At 64.0% G+C, this 18906-nt stretch overlaps 1 protein-coding gene and 1 pseudogene across 1 annotated transcript; one reads left to right on the top strand and one right to left on the bottom strand.

Annotated features, from left to right (window-relative positions):
* Positions 1 to 3053: 3053 nt before the first annotated feature.
* Positions 3054 to 4448, top strand: LOC140659543 (ammonium transporter Rh type B pseudogene; annotated as a pseudogene).
* A 5836-nt stretch (positions 4449 to 10284) lies between these two features.
* Positions 10285 to 16106, bottom strand: C14H20orf204 (chromosome 14 C20orf204 homolog). Its single transcript, XM_072879220.1, has 5 exons — positions 16022 to 16106; positions 12738 to 12872; positions 12430 to 12492; positions 12172 to 12324; positions 10285 to 11213 (listed from the first exon to the last, which is right to left on the bottom strand). Exons 1-5 carry the CDS (start codon positions 16022 to 16024, stop codon positions 11058 to 11060), a joined length of 510 nt encoding a protein of 169 aa, XP_072735321.1. The 5' UTR covers positions 16025 to 16106; the 3' UTR covers positions 10285 to 11057.
* Between the last annotated feature and the right edge of the window lie 2800 nt (positions 16107 to 18906).

Here is an 18906-nt window from a genome sequence, read left to right as displayed (position 1 = left end):
GAACTCCTCTAGCAGTCTCAGCATGGATCATGCTAAAATGGTTCCCCAGTCCTCCTGCCATAAAACAACTGCCCACACAGTGAAAGGGGGACGTGGGGGGTGGAATTCAATGGTCCCCTCCCCGCCACCCCAGCCCTCGCCAGATGCTTCCTCCATCCCCGCTCCTTCGGTGCCGAAAGCAAACTCTCCGTGCCTGGAAAATGTTACTGGAGGGACCGGACCTTCTCCCTGCATCGGGTCCTCCCTGCGAGGACCGTGGCATCCCGCCGGTGCACCACGGGCTTAATCATTCACCATCCTTGGGAGTGCTCCGGGGCCGGGGAGACTTTCACCTTCCCAAGCGACCTCTTGAAACTTCAACCTTCTTTTATGGGTGCCATAAAGGTTGTTTTTTAAACCGTGCCCCGGCAGGGTTTCCCCCGTCTCTGCAGCGGGGTCTTTGGCCCGGGGAGCGCTTGGGCATTGCTGCTCTTTGGACCTTGCCCGGTTTGGGAAGCGAGGAGGCTAAACGGGATGGCCTTTTTCCCAAGGGAAGGGGATGGAGGTTCCCAACGGCTCGGCAAAGGAGCGTGGTGGTGGTTGGCCCCGGTCTCCACGTGTGCCCGTGTGCCAGCAGGGCTCAGGCCCGCATTGGATGCACCAGATCCAGGGATGCTGGTGGGAGGGATGCGAGGGGCTGCGGGTCGCGGGGGAGCCCCTCCGTTGGCTTCTGCCCCTCTGGGAGCCCAGATAAGCAGCCCAAATCCCCGAGTGCTGCCAGAGCAAGATTTCCAGGTGTAAAAAGAGCACGTGTCCAAGGATGTCCTGCTGAGCCTGCAACTCCTTATCACTCACCGATGGAGATAAGCACCCCTGTCCCTGAGCACCGAGCCCGGCAGCCCAGCGTCTGTTGTGTGCGTGTGCCCCTGCTCAGCGTCTCTTGACCCGGCAAGCTGAGCCCGGTGAGGGCACCCCAACCTCCCGGTGCCCCCACACCTCTGCCCCTTGCCGGAGGTGACAGCCGGATCCAGGAGGGCCTTTACATCCCGCACCTCCCGACACGATGCTTGTCCTCTCCAGCAGATCTGGCAGCACTGGGATGCTCCAGGAGAACACATCTCCTCCAGCATCCCCCTCCTCCTCGCAGGAGGCACTTTGCCGTAACTTTGCAATCTTCAAAGCACTCTGCTTTTTGAAAGACTTGTTCAAAGGCTTTTTCTTTCAGCATTTTATTTAGCCTCACCTTAAAAAAGCCTCAAACTGAAGCAGGAAGGGGAGAAGGGGAGGGCTGAGCTGCTGCAGGGTGGGAGCAAGCGTGCAGCACCGAGCGTGCAGCACCGAGCACCCCGGTGTCCAGCACGCCAGGGTGAGCATGAGGCGTTGCTTGGCCGGGGTCAAAACGCTTCCCCTGGTCTTTAGGAGCAGGACGGCTTCTCCATTTCAGGAGCACTGTCCGCTCCGAGCATCACCCTGGGGTTTTATCTCACCCGCCATCAACACAAGAGGTTTTACTGCGCCAGGCTGTCCCCTTGAAAATCCCTTTGGCGGGTTGGCATGGCATGCGAAGGGTTACAGGTGAGGGGTCGGGGGGCTGAAATCTCCTTTCTTTGCCTTTTTTATACCAGCAAGCGGTGGGGGAGGCTTTGCCTGTGTCCCCTCGTACCTCGTCCCTGCTGCTGGTGGAGGTGGAAGCCGGCAGCAGCCGCGGGCAGTGGGTCAGGCTGTGCCCCAGCGCGGGCACGGGCAGGAGCAATGGGAGCATCCTGCCCACCCATCCCACCCCGTCCCCAGCCACCCCGGGGACACCGGACAGAGCCGTACAGCACCGTGGGGACACCAGCCCCACGTTTCCTTGGGCGAGGGAGCCCCGTGGGAGCATCTGCTGCCGTTAGCAGCACCGGTCATGCAGCAGGGACACGTTGCAGGCAGACAAAGCATCCCGGGTCCCATCCCGCAAACCCCGGCAGCTCTCACCACCCCTCCGCTGCCGTTGGCCATAGCTTGGGCGCAACGCAACCCCTCCTCAACCCCCGAAGGCGCTGCCTTCAAAGCACCTCCTCCTCCTATACATTGCCCTCATTTCCAGCATCTTTGGGTTGAAAAATGGCCGGGGAGGGTTTGGCAGAGGAGCCTCGCGCAGATTATTCAACAATTGTTTCCCATTTTGCGCCCTCGACTGCCTCATCCTCCAGTAACAATGACGAAGAGCGGCGCGGAGCCAGCGCCCGCGGCAGGGGTGTTGAGATCAGGGACAGCACAAAAATATCTTCTCTCTGGAACAAATATTTACCAACCCTTCTGCCTTTTGTTCTTGTGGTTCTCTTCTTTTTTTTTTTTTTTTTTCCAGACATTCACTGGCAAAATGTCACACTAAGCAGCAACCCAGAAACTTCGGGGTAGCTGCTTGGCTGCTCTGGGCTTTGTTTTTCTCGCGCACTAATTGTTAATGAATTTCCAGCCATTCAAGCTAACGCAAACCTGTGAGAAAATGATCTTTTCGGCCCTGATTTCAGAGCTTTATGGCGCTTCGCAAAAATCCGGGCGGTTGCCGAGCAAAACGTGCATCATCCCGCAGCGTGGGGCGGTGGCAGTGCCGGAGCCGTCTCCGGGTGGGATGCAGCAGAGCCAGACCAGGAGCTGGGGGAGTCTGAGCTCCCGGCATCGCTCCGGGGGCTCCAGCGGCACGGTCCCCGCTCCGGGGATGGGGACGGGTTAAATGGGGCTGCGTGCCGTGGTACCCTCTTCCCTGGCTGGCTCCTCGCAGACCATCCTTCTCCCCGCTCAGCCCCATGGCAGGTTTTTCTTGTTTCCCCTCAAAATCATAACCCCCCTCACGTCCACTTTTTATGGCGGCCAAACAAGGGCACGTGGGTAATTTACGGGCGTTGTGTTTAAAGAAGGGAGGGGGGGGAAACCTCCTCTTCTGGCACATAAACTTATATCTTCGGTTAAAAATTAACCATGGCCATAAAAACCCCAATATAGGAGTGAGCAGAGCTCACCCCGTCAGTGCTGCCAAGCTGCTGCCCCGCGCCCAGCCACCCTGCCGGTCACCGTCCTCTCCCGTCCCTGGGATGGCCGGGCAGTGCCCCGCCTGCCCCCACCACCTCCTGCCCATCTCCCTGGGGCTCTTCCAGGGTGCCCTGCTCCTCTTCTTCGCCCTCTTCGTCACCTATGATGAGCCCTCGGCGCAGGCGGAGGATACCAACTTGGTGGCCAACCAGCTCTACGGCATCTTCCCCTTCTTCCAGGACATCCAGGTGATGCTGGTGGTGGGGCTGGGGCTCTTGCTGACATTCCTGCCCCGCTACGGGCTCAGCGCCGTCACCCACAACTTCCTCCTGCTCAACTTCTCCACGCAATGGGCGCTGGTGCTGCAGGGCTTGCTCCATCACTTGCACCACGGCCAGGTCCACCTGGACCTCCACAACCTTCTCACCTCCGAGTTTGCCGCTGTGACGGTGCTCATCTCCGTGGGAGCCATCCTGGGGAGGACCAGCCCCTGCCAGCTCCTTGTCGTGGCCGCCTGTGAAGTCCCCATCTACCTCGCCAGCGAGTGGGCCATCCTCACCGGTCTGGGCGTCCTCGATGTGGGAGGCACCATCACAATCCACGTCTTCTCCTGCTATTTCGGCCTCGGCGTGTCCAAGGCTCTGTTCGGGGCAGCGCGGCAGCCGGTGCACCCCAATGAGACCCCAACACCCCAGTCCGACTTCCTGTCCCTCCTGGGGACGCTCATCCTCTGGGTTTTCTGGCCCAGCTTCGTGGCCATCCTCTGCCAACCGGGAGATGCCCAGCATCGTGCCATCCTGAACACCCTCCTGGCCATGAGCGCCAGCGCTGTGACCACCGTGGTGGCATCCAGCCTGCTGGAGAGGGACGGCAAGCTCAGCCCTGGCCACCTGCAGAACGGCAGCCTGGCCGGCGGGGTGGTCATCGGCGCGGTGGCTGACATGACCATGCCGCCGGTGGCCGCTCTCGCCCTGGGCAGCCTCTCGGCTGTGGCGTGTGTCCTCGGCTTCAGGTTCCTCACCCCGCTCATGGCGAGGAAGCTCACGCTCCAGGACCAGTGCGGCATCCACAACCTCCACGGCTTGCCCGGCATCCTCGGTGCCATGGCCAGCGCTGTGGCCATCCTGGTGACATCCAAGGACACCCCCGGGTCCCGCTTCTCCCAGGTGTCCCCCGTCGGGGGCAATGCCAGCGAGGTGGGGGGTGGGTGGTGGGGGAACCGCGGGGCGGGCGAGCAGGCGCTGTACCAGGTGGCGGGGCTAGCGGTGGCCGTCGGCAGCTCGCTGCTCGCCGGGCTGCTCACCGGCATTGCGCTCCGGTTGCCCTGCCTGGCCCGGCCGCCCAAGTGGCTCTGCTTCGACGACTCACTGTATTTTAAGATCCAGGATCAGGCTGAGAGCCCAGGGCCGGGTGGCACCGCCGAGGAAGGAGCCCTGGTTCTGAGGGAGCGGGTTTAGGCACCGGCGTGTGTGCAGCCACGGCGAGGGCCGGGGACCGGCTCAGGGGTCGAACCTTTCTGACCCCATCACCTGCGGGAGCGGCGGGCGGGAGATGCTGCCTGCGCCCGCTCCCGGCCCCGTGCCCGGCTCCAGCCACCGAGGAGGCCGGCAGGGCCAGGGCAGCACCGCGGCGCCGATCCCTCCTCCATCCTCCCACCCGGCGGCTGCGAACCCGCTCCTCTGCCCCGGCCGCTCCCAGGATCCCTCCATCCCCGGCAGCAACTGAAGAAACAACCTGCTCAGGGTGTCTCCCCCAGGACCGCTAATAACCCCTGGCTAAGCCGGATGGCCCCAGCTCCGGGGACCGGCACCGGCACGGGCTGCTTCACTCTCGGCCGGCGGCATTGCCTGTGGTGCCCGCCCCGACCCTTGGTGCCAGCTCCCACTCGGGACTCGCCCCTGATGGGCAGCACCCGGCAAGGGCTGCCGGCTCGCTGCCGGCTCCAGCCATGGCTCTGGCCACGGCACCGGGCTGGGGACTCGGCATCCACTGCCTGGAGGGTGGAAACGCAGCGGCAGAGTGAGGTGAGGTGAGGTGAGCCGGCCCAAAGCAAGGGATCTTACAGGGATTTGGTAACCTGCGCTGGGCAACCCGCTCTCCGGGATAGTTTGCAAAGGGAAACTTTGCAAAAGTTTGCAAAAACCAGCTTTTTTTACCGCTGGTGCAGCAAGTGGCGATAAGGACGCAGCTCAAGCATGGCGAGGAGCCTCAGCGAGAGCCAGGATGCAGCAGGCACCCACACCCCACAGCACCCTTATCCCACCCCAAAGCTGGGGCCGGGAAAGCTGTGCCGGCATCCCGGGATGCTGGGGGGCCCCCGAGGAAGAGCAGCGGCCCCGTCTCATCCCGGCCCGGGCAGCGAGCCACTTCCACCCTGCGGAGGACAAAACCTGCGGTCCATCGCCGGCATGCGGCAAGCTACGAGTGCGGGGCCGCATCCTGCCCGGAGAGCGAGGTCTGTGATTCACATCCCCCCGTCCATGAGTCAATGCTCCCCCTGCGCCGCCACGGATCCCGCTGCTGCGGAGACAATGTCGGCGATGCTCGTGGGCTCCCGAGGGGGTCGAGGCAACCAAACCTCCCCAGCGCCGGCCGCAGGAGTGGGGGGCTCTCGGCACGGTTGGGGGTCCCCAACCCCAAGCCGGCGGGAGCGGGGTTGGATCCCCACCGCCCGGCACAGCCCCAGGCAGAGCCGACACCAAGAGGGAGCGAGGCTGGGGAATTTGCCCTCCAATAATCACAAACAGGCTCGGGAGCCCGGGCGTGTTTGATTAATTGTTAGAATAAAATATTGCCGAGCTCTGACAAAGGAATCCTGCCCCGCAGCCCGGCGCGGCCGAACAATGGGCCCCGGCGCAGGATGCCGCAGGCCGAGCAGCGGGGCCGGGGGCCACAGCGGCGGGAGGCAGCCCAGTCCCCCCCGGCCCCCAGCCGAGCCCCGGTGGCCCCCCGGCTTCTCGGTGGCTTGGCGTGGACGTGCCCCGTGCCGGTGTCGGAGCCATCGCGCACCCACTGGCCGGTACGGAGGGGGAGCGGGGTCTGGCCAGGCCCCTCGCCGCTGCCTGGCTCCCGCTGGGTGCCAAGAGCATCGGAGACAGCGCCCGCCCGGGGAGCCGCGATACCATCGGGGCCCATATCGGCAGCATCCAGCCTCGGCGCGAGCTGGCACTCCTGCTGAGCCCGGCATCCCAGTCCCGCCGGCTTCCCCCCATGCCGAGGCCTGCCGGCTCCAACGCCCAGCTCCGGCTCCAGCTCCGGCGGCGGGGAGGAGGGTGCACGGGGCTGGCAGCGCCGGGGGGCTGCAGCCACCCCTCGGGAAGCAGCCATGGAAGGGAATCGTGTGCAGACACCCGTGCACACGCACAATCCCACGCACACGCCCATCCATGCACCCGTGCACACGCACATACACGCATGCACAGACTTATACATGGATGCGCACGCACGCGCACAAGCTTTCGCACACGCATGCGCACTCACATGCACGCACATGGACGCGCAGTCCCGAGGCTGCAAACCTCTTCGGAGGAGACGGTGGAGCAGGGCAGAGCTGCTTTCCAGCATCGCCCAGCCCTTCCCAGCGAGGACGCAGCCTCCCGCCGAGCAGCCTGCGGCACCCAGCAGGGGAGCGGGCGATGGGGGCGCGGGGAGGGGAGAGCACCCGGAGCTGGGCCCGGTTGCACCCCGCCTCTCGGCTGGCATGTCCTGGCACGGGCACCCCAGCATGCCGAGGCACAATCTGGTCGGCAGATGCCTCCAAAACCAGCAACGGGCCCAGGAAATGGGGGGGTCAAGCACTTTCCCACTGCCTGGAGGGGATCAGCCACCCGGCATCCCACGGCCGGGGGTGCCAGCACCCACCTGGGTCTTGGCACGGCTCCGTGCAGCCCCGCTCCTGGCCATCCCCATCCCCTGGGACCCGCCATCCTCCAGCTGGAGCCGGGCAGCGATGCCGCTGGGTGTGCTGCCCTGCGCCCGGCTGTCCCCGCTCCTCCAAACCAGCCGCTCTCCAAAGGCTGGAGCAGTAAAATATTCAGCAGAGCCCCTAGCGTTTATCACACCGTAAATCTGCGCTTTCAACAGCTTTATGATGCTGCAGGGAGATGGGAGAGAACAAAACGCTGCTCCGCTTCGTCAGACACAGCCTACGTGTGCCAGTGCCCCCAGCGCCGGGGCTGCCAGGGGACGGGCCCCCAGCCCCGCTTGCGAGGGGGTGAGGACCAAAGCAGGGGGCTTGTGTGGGTGAGGACCCCCCTGGACACCGGCCAGGGGGGCTGCTGGCACCCCAGGGTGGTGACGGCTCTGCTCCAGTCCAGGGGCAGCCGCGTTTCGGTGGGGCAGTGACAGTGCAAAGCGGCAAAATGTGCCTCCGGCATCGGCTCTGCGGAAATATGGCAGCCACCGTCCCCTGGGCACGGTCCCCCGGCACGATCCCCAGGCACGGTTCCCCGGCACAGTGCCCTGGGATCTGCTGCTGCCTCCAAGCTCAGCCCGCGGCCAGGCTGGGACGCAGCGCGCTGGTCCCGGTAAGGAGCACCGGTCCCCATCCCTGTCCCCATCCCCGTCCCCACAGCCCCAGCAGCGCTCGCCGTTGACCCCCGTCTCCCGGCGGGCCCCTGCCGTGATTGCAAAACAAGCGGCGAGGGGAGGAAGCCGTGATTGCGCTGTTTGCGCAGCGTTCGGATGCATCTGGCAAGGCGATCAGCCGGCGGCACACGGCACCGCGCGGGGGGCGAGGGCACGGCGAGCGAATCCCCCACCCCGCGCATCCCCTCGTGCTCTAACGCACGCGTGCCGCGGCCTTTGTGTGCAGCGTGCCCGTGCACCGCATCCCCGCAACCGCCTCGCCCACCGTCCAGGCGGGCTTGCGCAAGGCGCGAGCGCCTTGCGCAAGCCCGCCCGGACCGTGGGCGAGGTGGAGGTTGGCGTGGCTCCGACCGGCTGCCAAGCGGCTGGCACGGCACGGGGGGAGGCCATGGCGGCAGCGACTGCTGGAGCCACATCAGAGTGGCCCCCCCGGCGCAGCCGGGAGCATGCGGTGCTGCCCTCGAAGGAAATGTGCTCACTCCCATGTGCTGCACACTTGGGTTCGCCTCGCTGCTATTTTTATTTGACTTTTCAGGGCCTGTTTCCTTTTTCCGGCTGTTTTTGCTGTGATTCCACCGTCGCTTCGACCTCGCTTTTCCCCTCCCTCCCTTTTGCCTCTTCCTTCACTCTTTCCTTCCTTTCCATGCACTCATTCCTGCCGCCGCACCGGCCTCCCTCTACCCCCACCCGGCAGCTGGTGTTCACGGCAAGCTCGCGGCGAGCTCGCGGTGAGCATGCCGATGCCTGTAAACCCCCGTCAACGCCGGCGCTCACCTCCCACGACCGCTCAGTTGCCAAACCGGCAGCACCGGGCACAACTCCCCTACTCCCTGCCCGCAGAGGCAGCCGGGGCGAGATGCCGGGGCAGTGAGCAGGCAGCACACGGCGATTTCCCGGCTCGGCAGCAGCTGCCCTCCCCTGTTGCTGCCTGCAAGGGAAGGGTAATGAACGGGGCCGGTTATTGCTCTGTTTTATCTGGGAAGGTGCTCACGGGTCGGTGGAGAAGGGGGGGACTTTGCTCCAGCCTTGACGCAGAAAAAGGCAGTGAGTCACCCTGTCCCAAGCCACCGTCCCGCTCGCACCGGTGCACGAGCCACCGGCTCCCACCGGGGCGTTGCGGTCACCCCGGCCGTGCCGTGCCGACCGCAACGCCCCGGCGAGACCACCAGCCCCATCCGCAGGGAAGCCAGCATCAATAGGGCTATTCTGGGATGTTGGCGGGATGCGGAGGGGGGTGTTGTTATATTTGGGGGTGGTGGTCGGGATGAGGGGGGGAGTAAGAAAGAAAATTCAAATCCAAACCACTGCAAAACCCCCTGTGGAGGCAGCAGAAAGGGCAGGAGGAAAGGAAGGCAGAGTTTGAGCCTGGTCCCCCCTCCCCGGGCACGCCGAGGAGGAAGATGGAGCTGGGAGGAAGGAGCCCAGGCATGGTGGGGCCAGCCGGGGAGGAGCGTGGCACCAGCGGTAGCCCGGTGCAGCTCGGGGAGGCCTCCGGCATCGGGATGTGCCAAATCACAGCTCCCCAGATGGGCCCCACCGACGGTGCCAGCCTGCCCCGTGCCATGCAGACGGCATCTCCCGCGACCCGTGGGCCTGATCCTGCTAAACACCCATGGGCCCTGGCAGAACCCCACAAGAGCAGCATTCCCAGCCTGCACCCCCGTGCTCCCACCCCCAAACCAGGGTACCAAACCAAGGGGCCCATCCTGCACCCTGCTACACCCTGGGGGCCCCGGTGTGTGTGTGGGGGTCTCCTACCCACCCTCGGCAATGCAGCCCCCCCCCCCAGCTCCTCTCCCAGCCCAGGTCCCAGAGGCAGAGGGTGGGCAAGGACCCCCAAGCATCCCCTGCGCTCCCCTCCCTGCATCCCCCCGCCCCCCGGCGGCTGCTTGAACCCCCGGAGAAACCCCCGGAGAAAGGTGTCCAGTGTCCCCGTCCCCTCCAAGGTGCACGGGTGGGGGGGCCCCACTCAGCGGCAGCACCCACTGCCTCCCCCCCGGACCGGGGAAGAGGGGGCCGAGGCCCCGGTGGGGACGGGGCCAGGGGATGCTGGCGTGGCCGTGGGCCAGGCGGGAGCCGTGGCTGTGGTCCAGGTGGCCGCGTGGCCCTGGCCGCAGGGACGCACGGCCGTGGGCAGCTTTCCGGCTCCGCGCAGCGCGCACAGCCCACTGCTGCCATCTCGTGTCCTCGACAGACGTCCCCACAGCCACACAGCCCGGGCTGGCCCCACTCACGGTCGTGACAGAGTCCTCCCGGGTGGAGACGGGTTGGGGAAACTGAGGCAGGGGCGCAAACACGAGCCCTCCCTCCCCGGCCGCTGCTCCAGCCCTGCCCGCGGCTCGGAGAGGGGGAATGGCCTCCCAGGAAAGCAGCTCCTGCAGCAGAGCCCCGTCCTCCACCGCCCATGCACCAGCATAAGCGTGCAGGATGGGGCCCCGTGGGCCGGGGATGCAGGCACGGTGGGCAGAGACAGGATGCCACGGAGCCCACTGCCGCTGCTCGCTCCTTCCCGGGCTTGCACGGCCTCTGCGCCGTGCCCGGACCCTGCGCCATGCCCGGACCCTGTGCCACGCCAGCCCCATCCACAGCACAAGAGCCCCCGGGTCACCAGATAAAGCACCCAAAGGGCTTCCAGGGAAGGAGAGGTTTTATTTCTGGCTTCCCAGAGACTGTTTGCCACCCAACCGGGGAGCGGGGACCCTGGCCAAGGCGCTGGCAGAGCGCGGTGATGAGGGAGGATGCTCCTCATCTCACCGAACCCCACGTCCCTCCAGGCTTGGCTTGCCGGGGGGTGCCAGGGCACCCGCAGTGCCGGGCAGCCGGGTCCCTCCGTGGTGCTGCCTGTCCCAGAGGCCAAGCCCTGAGCGCAAGCCCCCACAGCTGCCTGGGGTTTTGCTGTTTATCGACGGGCACCGGCTCTCCCCAGGCTTCCCCGGGCGCCCAGTGATGCACCCAGGTTTCCCCGTCCGCCGTGGGTGCCTGGCTGCTCTGCCTGTCCCAGCAGCGCACCAGGGACACGTGTCCCTCTCCGCAGCCCGGCCACCCTCAGAGCCTTGCAGATGCGCAGCGGTCCCGCTTCCAGCAGAGCCCTCCGAGCCGTGGCCCCGCGCGTCCTCTTTCTGCCCCGAAAAGCAACCGTTGTCCCCAGGAAAGCCGCAGGTGATGCAGGGCCAGGAGCATCGCAGGAATCCAACACCTCACCTCCTGTTTTCAGCTCTTCCCCTTCTTCTCCCCCACGTTTCTGGTGTTCCAGCTTCCTGCCGCAGCCATCCCATGGCAAACCAACCTGCCAGCCCCCACGACGTGCCAGGGGCCGGTCCCCGGGTACCGCTTGAAACAGGAGGATGAATTCAACTCAGGCATCCGCCGGTAGCAACTCCACTGCCTTCAGGGTTGAATTTGCCCCAGGTTTCCAAACAAGATGCTGGCAGCCACGGTGCCGGAGCAGCACATCCCTCCGGAACGTGGCGAGGGCATCCCTACGAGTCCCGCGGGGCGTGGCGGGGTGCGTGCAGGGCGTAGAGCTTTTCCCAGCAGGTCGCCAGTCTCTCTGCCTTCCTCCCGATCTCCCGCAGCTGCTTCCTCCTGCGGCCGGGTCCCCTGCGCTGGGGCTGTGCTGGGACGCGCGGTGGGCTCTGCGGTCAGCGTGGGAGCAGAAACACCCCACCACCACCACGCAGGCGTTAGTCAGGGGGACGAAAGCCACCGCCCCGGCGCCGAGGATGCACCTGGGCCATCGCACCCCACGCACATAGGGTTTGCGTGGGCAAAGCTGCAGGTTGGGGTGGCCAAACTGCCCGTGGCCACAGCGAGGACATGCTCTCAGGTCGCCAGGGCTCCCCAGAGCTGGCCATCCCCGCCCGAGCCAGCGGCACGCACCCCATGGCACATCCACGGGCAGGGCTGATGGCCAGGTTGGGTCTGCAGGCAGCTTTCCAGACCAGCAGCACCTCCATCCCACACCAGCAAACCCCCAGGCAGGGTTAGCCCCAGCTGATTTCCCTGGTGACGGCACGGAGAACAACCCCAGCACCGTGCCAGGGCCAGGCAGAGCCGGGAGCCGGCCCTTCGCTGCCCCAGGGCTTCCCCGCTAGTTAATGAGTTGCTGGTGGCTGCCATAGGGGATCCTCCTGGCCGGGGCTTCCCCAGCAGAGCCCCGGGGAAGCCGGGGGAGCCCAGACCAGCCCTTTGGGGAGAAATCCCAGTTGCTGCCTACGGGCACAAGAGCAGGACCGCCTGTGCCCACCCACCGGGCGAGCATTCCACCGGGACGAGGCTCTGTGATTCCATCAGCCATGGCATGGCGGCACGGGCGGACAAACCTGTTTGGGAGCTGGTGGTAAAAACCCCCCAGCCTGTCCCATGCTGCCACGGCCGGATTTCCCTCCCCAGCCAGTTGAAAGCTCACCGGGATTTGCCGTCAGCATCCCCCAGCCACCAACCCAGCACGGACCGTCACCCCCTGGGTGGGCAGAGCCTGGAGACTCCTCACGTGCAGCCAGGAGAGCTCACGACAGGGCAGGCTCTGCCCGGAGCCCAGGTGCTGGGGAACTGGGAGCCACTGGGGCGACTGGGAAGGGGCAGGGCTCCCACCTTGCTGATTTTCCTGCAGTTCTCCCTGAACACGAAGTCGGTGTTTCTGGCCACCTTCCACACTGCCAGCTCCTCGGGGCCACGCAGGGTGCCGGCCGCCACCTCCCGCAGGGACATGCTGATGTTGTAGATGGAGAGCAGGATCTTCTGGTCCTGGAGAGGAGAGAAGCATGCGGCCCCGGGCGGGGAGGGGGGCTCAACGGCTCCCCGGGGGCTCAGCCCACACGATGCCCCAGCCCCAGATCCCTTGGTGCTCACCTTGTCCGAACGACAAGCCGGCCCGGCCCTTCTGCTCCTGTCCTCCCACCCGCTCAGGTTTTTCTGGAGAAATAAAGCCAGGAGAAGATCAGGCACCCTGAAGCATCCGTGCCTCCCACGCGGGGCAGGAATCCCCCATTTAAACACAGCGTTCTCCCTGGAAACGCCAGCAAAGCAGCCAACCCCATACTAAGCTTTCCAGGCTCATCCCTCCTCGCCCACATCCCGCAGCTGGGCCGCATCCAGCCCGGCAGCGTCCCCCGGCGTGGGGAGCCAGGCCCCGGGCAGACACCCCCAGTCCCGCTCACCAGGTTCTGGATCTCGTGGAAGATGACGGCGCGGTACTGCCGGAGGATTTTGGCGATGCTGCACCTCTTCCCTCTGCTGAGCACGGCGACGAGCAGGAGGAGCAGAACAGCCCAGGAGAGCGCCCGGGGGAGAATCTGCGCAGGGAAGGGCTCCGCGTCAGCTGGGGGGAAGCCAGGGACGAAGGGATGCTCTGGGCTCTGCCTTCAGCCCCTCACCATAAGCCTCCATCAGACCTGTTCCCCCTCTGCGGACGCAGCGTGTGCAGGAGGGAAAGCACCTGCCTCCTCTCCCAGAGGACATCCTCCCAGCCCGACTGCCTCCTCTTGGAGCAAAGCCCTTGAGAAACTGCTCCAGCTTCATCCCAGTCCAGGCAGCGCTGCCCACGGCACCCACTGAGCTCTCCCCAGTGCCAGCAGCCGGGTACTCGGCACAGAGGTGTGGCAGGGACCTTTGCAGGTCTATAGGATCTGTCCCCAAGCTCTCTGCCCCAACAGGGTCCCCAGTACCGCCCCAGCTCGTGGCATTTCAAGCCCAGGCCCCTCAATCACCAAAAATGAAGGGGAGCAGACAGGGTCGTGCCCTGCTCTTTGGAGAGGAGCAGGAGGCAGGGAGCCGCCTGGTTCCCCGCCAGCGAACCTCCACGCCTCGACGTCAATGGTTTCAGGCACCCTCGGAAGGATGCCCTCCGCGCCTCCGCAAACCCCGCAGCACGGACGCGGTTATTGAACATCTTCCCAGCTCCCACGCAGCCCCCGCTCGGCCCAGACTCGGGTGCCCTCACACAAGAGTCAGACAGAAGCAGCACAAGCGCCTGCTCTTGCCAGCGCGTCCCGGCTGCCTCCGAGCCTCCCAGCTCCAAGCCTTCCCGGCAGCCCCGAGCCGGCCCCGGCAGAGAGGGGAAACCCAAGTGCTGACATCTGAGCTGGCGGGGGAGCACGGGGAGGGGGTGGCCGGACCCTCCGAGGGATGAGTCCCAGGGCTTTGAAGAAAAGCCAGCGTAACCTCAGGTGACCGGCACTGGGGATATTTGAGCAGTCCCACAGCAGCGGGGCGAGGATGGGAAGCCAGCCCAATACAGGCACAGCATCTGCCAGGAAAGGAGCCCGACAGCTCTCCATGGAGAGATGGCACAGCGCTGCAGCCCCATCCTGGCATCGGGGCATTTCTATCACCTCCCGTTTGCAGGAAAAGCCCCCAAAAAATCCCCCCCCGCCCCCCCCTCCCCGGGTGTCAGGTCTGGGCAGGCAGAAAGCAGCTCAGCTCCTTCCAAATATGCAACCCCTGCGCTGCGGCCAAAGCTCATAAGGAGGAAGGGGCACGCAGCTCTGCCTGCTGCCGGCATCTGCCTGCCTGAGCCCCAGCTCGCATCTCGGCAGGTTCGCTGCCATCCCAGACACGTCTGCCTCTCGGGCTTGGCTTTTTGCTCAGAGAAGCCAGAAGGAAGACGTTCCCTTGCTGAAGTCCGAGCCCAGGCAGACGCCATCCATCCTGCCCTTTGGTGGGAAGCTGGAGGGTTTGTTTGTAAAACCTGCATCCACACCGTGCTCCCCGCCCCATGACGGGCTCATCCCGGCTCCAAAAGGGCGAGGAAACCTTCCCCCACCGTCCCGCAGCTCAGCAGGAGCGATGAGGGCTTAACACGAGGTGAAAACCAACACGCCGCAAGTCTGGGAACCCAAGGACACAGGCATCACCTCGGAGCAGAATCGCGTGCGAGGAGATGAGCAAATCCACATGCAACCAGCACAAATCCCACTGGGCTCTTCAGCTTCCTTAATCGCCACACGCCTCCCAAGCAGGGAAGAGCCTCCCCGTGCTGCTGTCTCTGCTCTCTGCAAACCCACAGAGAGATCTCACCCCAGAGGCGATTCAGCAGAGAGCTGAGGGTATAATCCTCAGGGACACCCAAGGAGAGCTGCTTCCATGAGGACACCCTGTCCAAAGTCTAAGGGTTGCTCTCAGGAAGCCTCCGCCGCCGGGAAGACAAGGCCATGCGATTTTACCATTAAACTGGGAATGACTTCCCTGAAGTGGCTTATTAAACAACTGGGACCAAATTCCAGGAGAAAGCACACCATTTACAGCATTTCCAGGCAGCCAAGCCTGGCACTGGACTCTCAGTCCTTAGCACGGGAGGAAGCGCAGCCTGCAGTTAAAAAAGCTCAGCGAGCAGCCGGGACGGGAGCTCGGAGGGTGCAGGAGGTGCTTCCCACCACCCCCGTAGAGAGCAGGGAAGCAGTGGTGACAAGAGAGGGATGCAGGGGAGAGACGAAGCCGGCAAACCCCAGTCCTGGCCATTGCTTCCCACCCTTCAGGATGGAGGAAGATAAGTTCAGCGGCTGATTTGGGGTTACTCCGTCTCCCCTTGCTCTCAGCCCCGCAGCAGCAAGCTACAGGCAGGCAGGGCAGCTCTGGGATCAGGCACATCCCTTCCCACTGGCAAGGAAGGAGCAGCCAGGGGAGCGCGGGTGTGGGACGGTCGCAGCCTGCTCCGCCTGGCAGGGGAAGCTAATCTCTTCCTCGGCTCTAATCCTCCAGCAAATACGAGGAGATAAGGGAAATCACCATTATTGATAGAGCAGCTCCTGGTAGCACTCGTGCTGGCCCCAGCCACCCAGGCCGCGAGGGGCAATGCCGGCCGCCTGCCCAGGAGCCCCACTGGGCTCCTTCCAGCCAGACGGACCCCGTCCCCGACACCCTCCTATCCAAAGGGACTCTGCCACCACCCGGAGCCCCAGCACCTGCTGCAGCCCCGGGCAGGGACGGCCCCTCCGTTCTTCCCCCTTGGGACCAGCCGGTGCCGAGCCCCCTCCCAGCCCCAGCAGCCTCTGGACCGGCCCTCCCAGCCGGACCGGAGCCCCTTCCCCGCCGGCTCCCAGCTCCATCCCGCCACGACCCTCCCAGCCGGATCCAAGCCCCATCCCGACCCAACCCAGACCCGTTCCGACCGGTCCAAGCCCTTTCCCGACCGGACCCGGCCCCATCCCCACCAGTCCGAGTCCCCCCTCCCGGCCGGACCGGCCCCTTCCCGGTCGGTCCGAGCCCCGTCCCAGGAGAACCAGCCGCCTCCCGAGGGGTTCCCAAGCCCCGTCCCGGCTGCTGCGAGTCCCACCCGGCGGAGCCGACCCCATCCCGGCCCTGGGGCGGGGGGGGGGGGATCCGGTCCGGCGCCCTCCGCCCCCGCCCGGCGCGGCGGGGTCCCGGGAGGGGGGGGACGGGCCGCCCCCGCCCGCAGCCCCGCAGCCCCCGGCCGGGGAAGGGGCCGCGGCCCCGGCGCACTCACCATGGAGCCCCGCGGGAGCCGGGGGCCGCCGGCGCGGACCCTGCGGCGGCTGCCGGGGAGCCCGGCCCGGCCCGGCCCCTGCGCCGCGTCCCGCTCCGCCGGGGCTCGCGGTTTGAACTTGGCTCCACGGTGGGAGGGGACGGGACACGGCGGCCACACCGCCGCCGGCCCAGCCCCGGCCCCGGCCCCCGCGGGGGAGCGCTGCCCCGCGCCTCCGGCATCGCCTCCGGCCCCCCCCCGGCCCCGGCCGCTGCCCCCGGGGAAGGAGGGCCGGGGGACGGGCCCTGCTCTCGGCGAGGAGGGCGGGAGAGGCTCCCTCGGTGCTGAAGGGCCCAGGGGAGACAGCACCCAGGGTGCACCCAGCCGGAGATGCAAAGCGAGGGGGGGGGGGGTCCGACCCCAGAGCAGGGCAGGGGCTGTATTTCGTGCTGCAAAGGCATGCCAGAGCCCAGCGGGCAGACCACCCTGAGCTGCGGTGGCCGTGGGCACGCGGCGTCATGCCGGGGTCACAGAAGCTGTCGCTAAGCCTGGTCACCGCTCACAACTGCGTGCCACGTATGGCAGAGGCCCCTAAAACACCCACAGGCCTCGGGGTCCCGTGCTTTCAGCCGAAGCCCACCCCTGTTCCCCTCCGAGTTTTGAACAGACACGACAGAAAACTGCCCTGCCCCCCTTTCGACGGCTTTCGTACAAGACAGAACGGACAAAAATGAACCGACAGCAACAAGGCTCCACTGAGGAGTGGAGCGCGTGTGTTTTAGAGAGATGAAACAAATGGTTGAATAATCCAGCTCTGCTCAGCTTGGCAAGAACCTTCCTCCATGCGAAGTGAGAACCACAGCATACACAACATACTGCTGAAGACAGGACCCATATAACTTGTTTATTGAGCTTTAAATATAGTTAAAATTTGTAGGTGCCATAATCCATTTAAAAAACACAGAGACATCTACAAACGTTAAAAGGCTCTAAGATTGATGATCCCTTTTATCTAAAAAAAATAAATCCCCCAAACCTAAGGAACATCACCCCCCCAGGCCAGGGGAAGCTGCAGATACAAAGAGCAGGCGGCAAAAGGAGCTTGGTGCTGCGAGGACGCGGTGCAGCAGCCAGCGCAGGTCCCCTTGCTTGGGGCTTCCAGCCCGTCTCCGTGCTCAGCGCTGGGAAACAATCCCTCCCCTCACCACCCACGAGGAGCAACTCCCCTGCAAGTCCTTGCCCTGCGTTGTCTCAATCCCAGGGCTCCCGGGTAGCCTTTCCCAACAAACCCTGAAGGGACGCGGCGCTGCCACCCGAGCGAGGGGCAGGGGACGCGCGCGGATGCTGATCGGTGGGCGCACACACAGACCCTGGCTCGAGGGAGATGCTCCAAACACTTGTTCCAAGTCAGGAGTCTCTCCAGCGAGAAAAGCCACGCCACTGCGGTTCCAACCGTCCTTCCCCATCTCAACTCCGCAGCCACCAAAGGAGAGCACCGCAGGGCAGAGGGATTTATGTACCCCCGGCACCCAGCTTTCCCAAGCACATCACTACGCTAGGAAGTGCCGCAGCAACCGAAATTCCCTATTCCCTGCCCAGAGAAGCGGGATACAGTCCCCACGTCCGAGCGCTTACACAGATCGCATTATGGAGGAAGAATAAAAGCCGCGCGAGAAGCACAAGGGGCTGACAGACGGCAAGCACTGAAAACTATTTTTTAGCATTTTTTTCTTCTGCAGTTTCTGGCTCAGTCGTGAAATCCTTGTCCAGCCATGTTCCCTTCCCACAGGTCCACCCTCCTCTTTTCCCCAAGAGTGATGTCTCCATTCTCCTCCCCAAACTCCCCTCCCTTCCCCTTTGCGTAAGCCCAGAGACAGGAAGGATGCCAATGACAGCACAAAATCCCTGAGCAAGAGTCTCTCGACTCCCAACGCCTCTCACTCACCTTTGGGAAACCACAATTCCATGGGACATCCGTGATCTACACCCTCCTTAATGAAAATGCAGCCTCACACACTTTCACCAGCCACTCAAGAGAAAGCACAAGAGTTTCTGTTATAAACCCAAAGAAAAACAGGCTTTTGCTTCAAGACCAACGGTTTCTACTCCCGTGTGAAAAGACAGGCTTCTCATCCTTTTTGGCAAAAGGCTGAAGCACAACTTGGTGTAACCACCGCTGGCAGAGACGTTCCCAGAGTGGTGGGAGCCTGATAAGTTCCAAGGTTTCTGCTATCGGACCCACTCTTCCCAGTCAGAGTCAAAGGGCAAGACGACACTCAAAAAGAGAACGTCAGGAAACAAAAAAACAAGCTGTATTTTATACATACTGTCCAAGCAAGTGATAAGGGGTTGTCTCCGCCCACTAACTACATTCTATAACGCACATACACAGACCTGGATGCTTTTGCTATATCCTAACGTAAGACATTACAGCTTTTCATTCCATGATCACAAGAAAGTCAGGTTTTGGGGGGGTGGGGGGGGTGTCAAAATAATACAGATCACAAGTGTAGAAAGTTGAAGACAGCTTATAAAGGGTCCCCAACACAAAGCTTTCCCTCTCATGAATTTGCTTTTTTCCACCTGCATTTGAAGAGAGTCGTCCCAAACATCCCAACTGAAAGCAGCTGCCACTGTACAAGTGCACGGTCTCTCAACGGCTCTAAATAAAGGTTGTTCCTTCCACAGGGCCTTCAGGGATTGTTGGATTTTGCTTTGTTGCTTTAAAATACCACTGTGCTTAACGTGCTTAATGAAATCAGACACCTAGAAGAATAAGGTTATACTATATACATTTAAAAAATTGAGGAAAAGGTCTCTAAAAATACGCTCTTGAGTTTCACAAAATGCTCCATCTGCTCAGGTTTGAGGAATACTTCCCAGTTGTGCTGCAGCTTGCCAGCAGA

Source organism: Ciconia boyciana, chromosome 14 (assembly GCF_034638445.1).
Source record: "Ciconia boyciana chromosome 14, ASM3463844v1, whole genome shotgun sequence".
Classification (NCBI taxonomy): domain Eukaryota; kingdom Metazoa; phylum Chordata; class Aves; order Ciconiiformes; family Ciconiidae; genus Ciconia; species Ciconia boyciana.
The sequence above is the reverse complement of the archived record's forward strand: the minus strand, read 5'-3'. Positions and strand labels throughout refer to the sequence as shown.

What these genes read in the sequence shown, in the direction of transcription:
- C14H20orf204 (XM_072879220.1), bottom strand. An exon ending in TCCACGAGATCCAGAACCTG is followed by an intron (nt 12,493 to 12,737) that starts GTGAGCGGGACT and finishes TTATTTCTCCAG; the next exon opens with AAAAACCTGAGCGGGTGGGA. An exon ending in CGGCTTGTCGTTCGGACAAG is followed by an intron (nt 12,325 to 12,429) that starts GTGAGCACCAAG and finishes TCTCCTCTCCAG; the next exon opens with GACCAGAAGATCCTGCTCTC.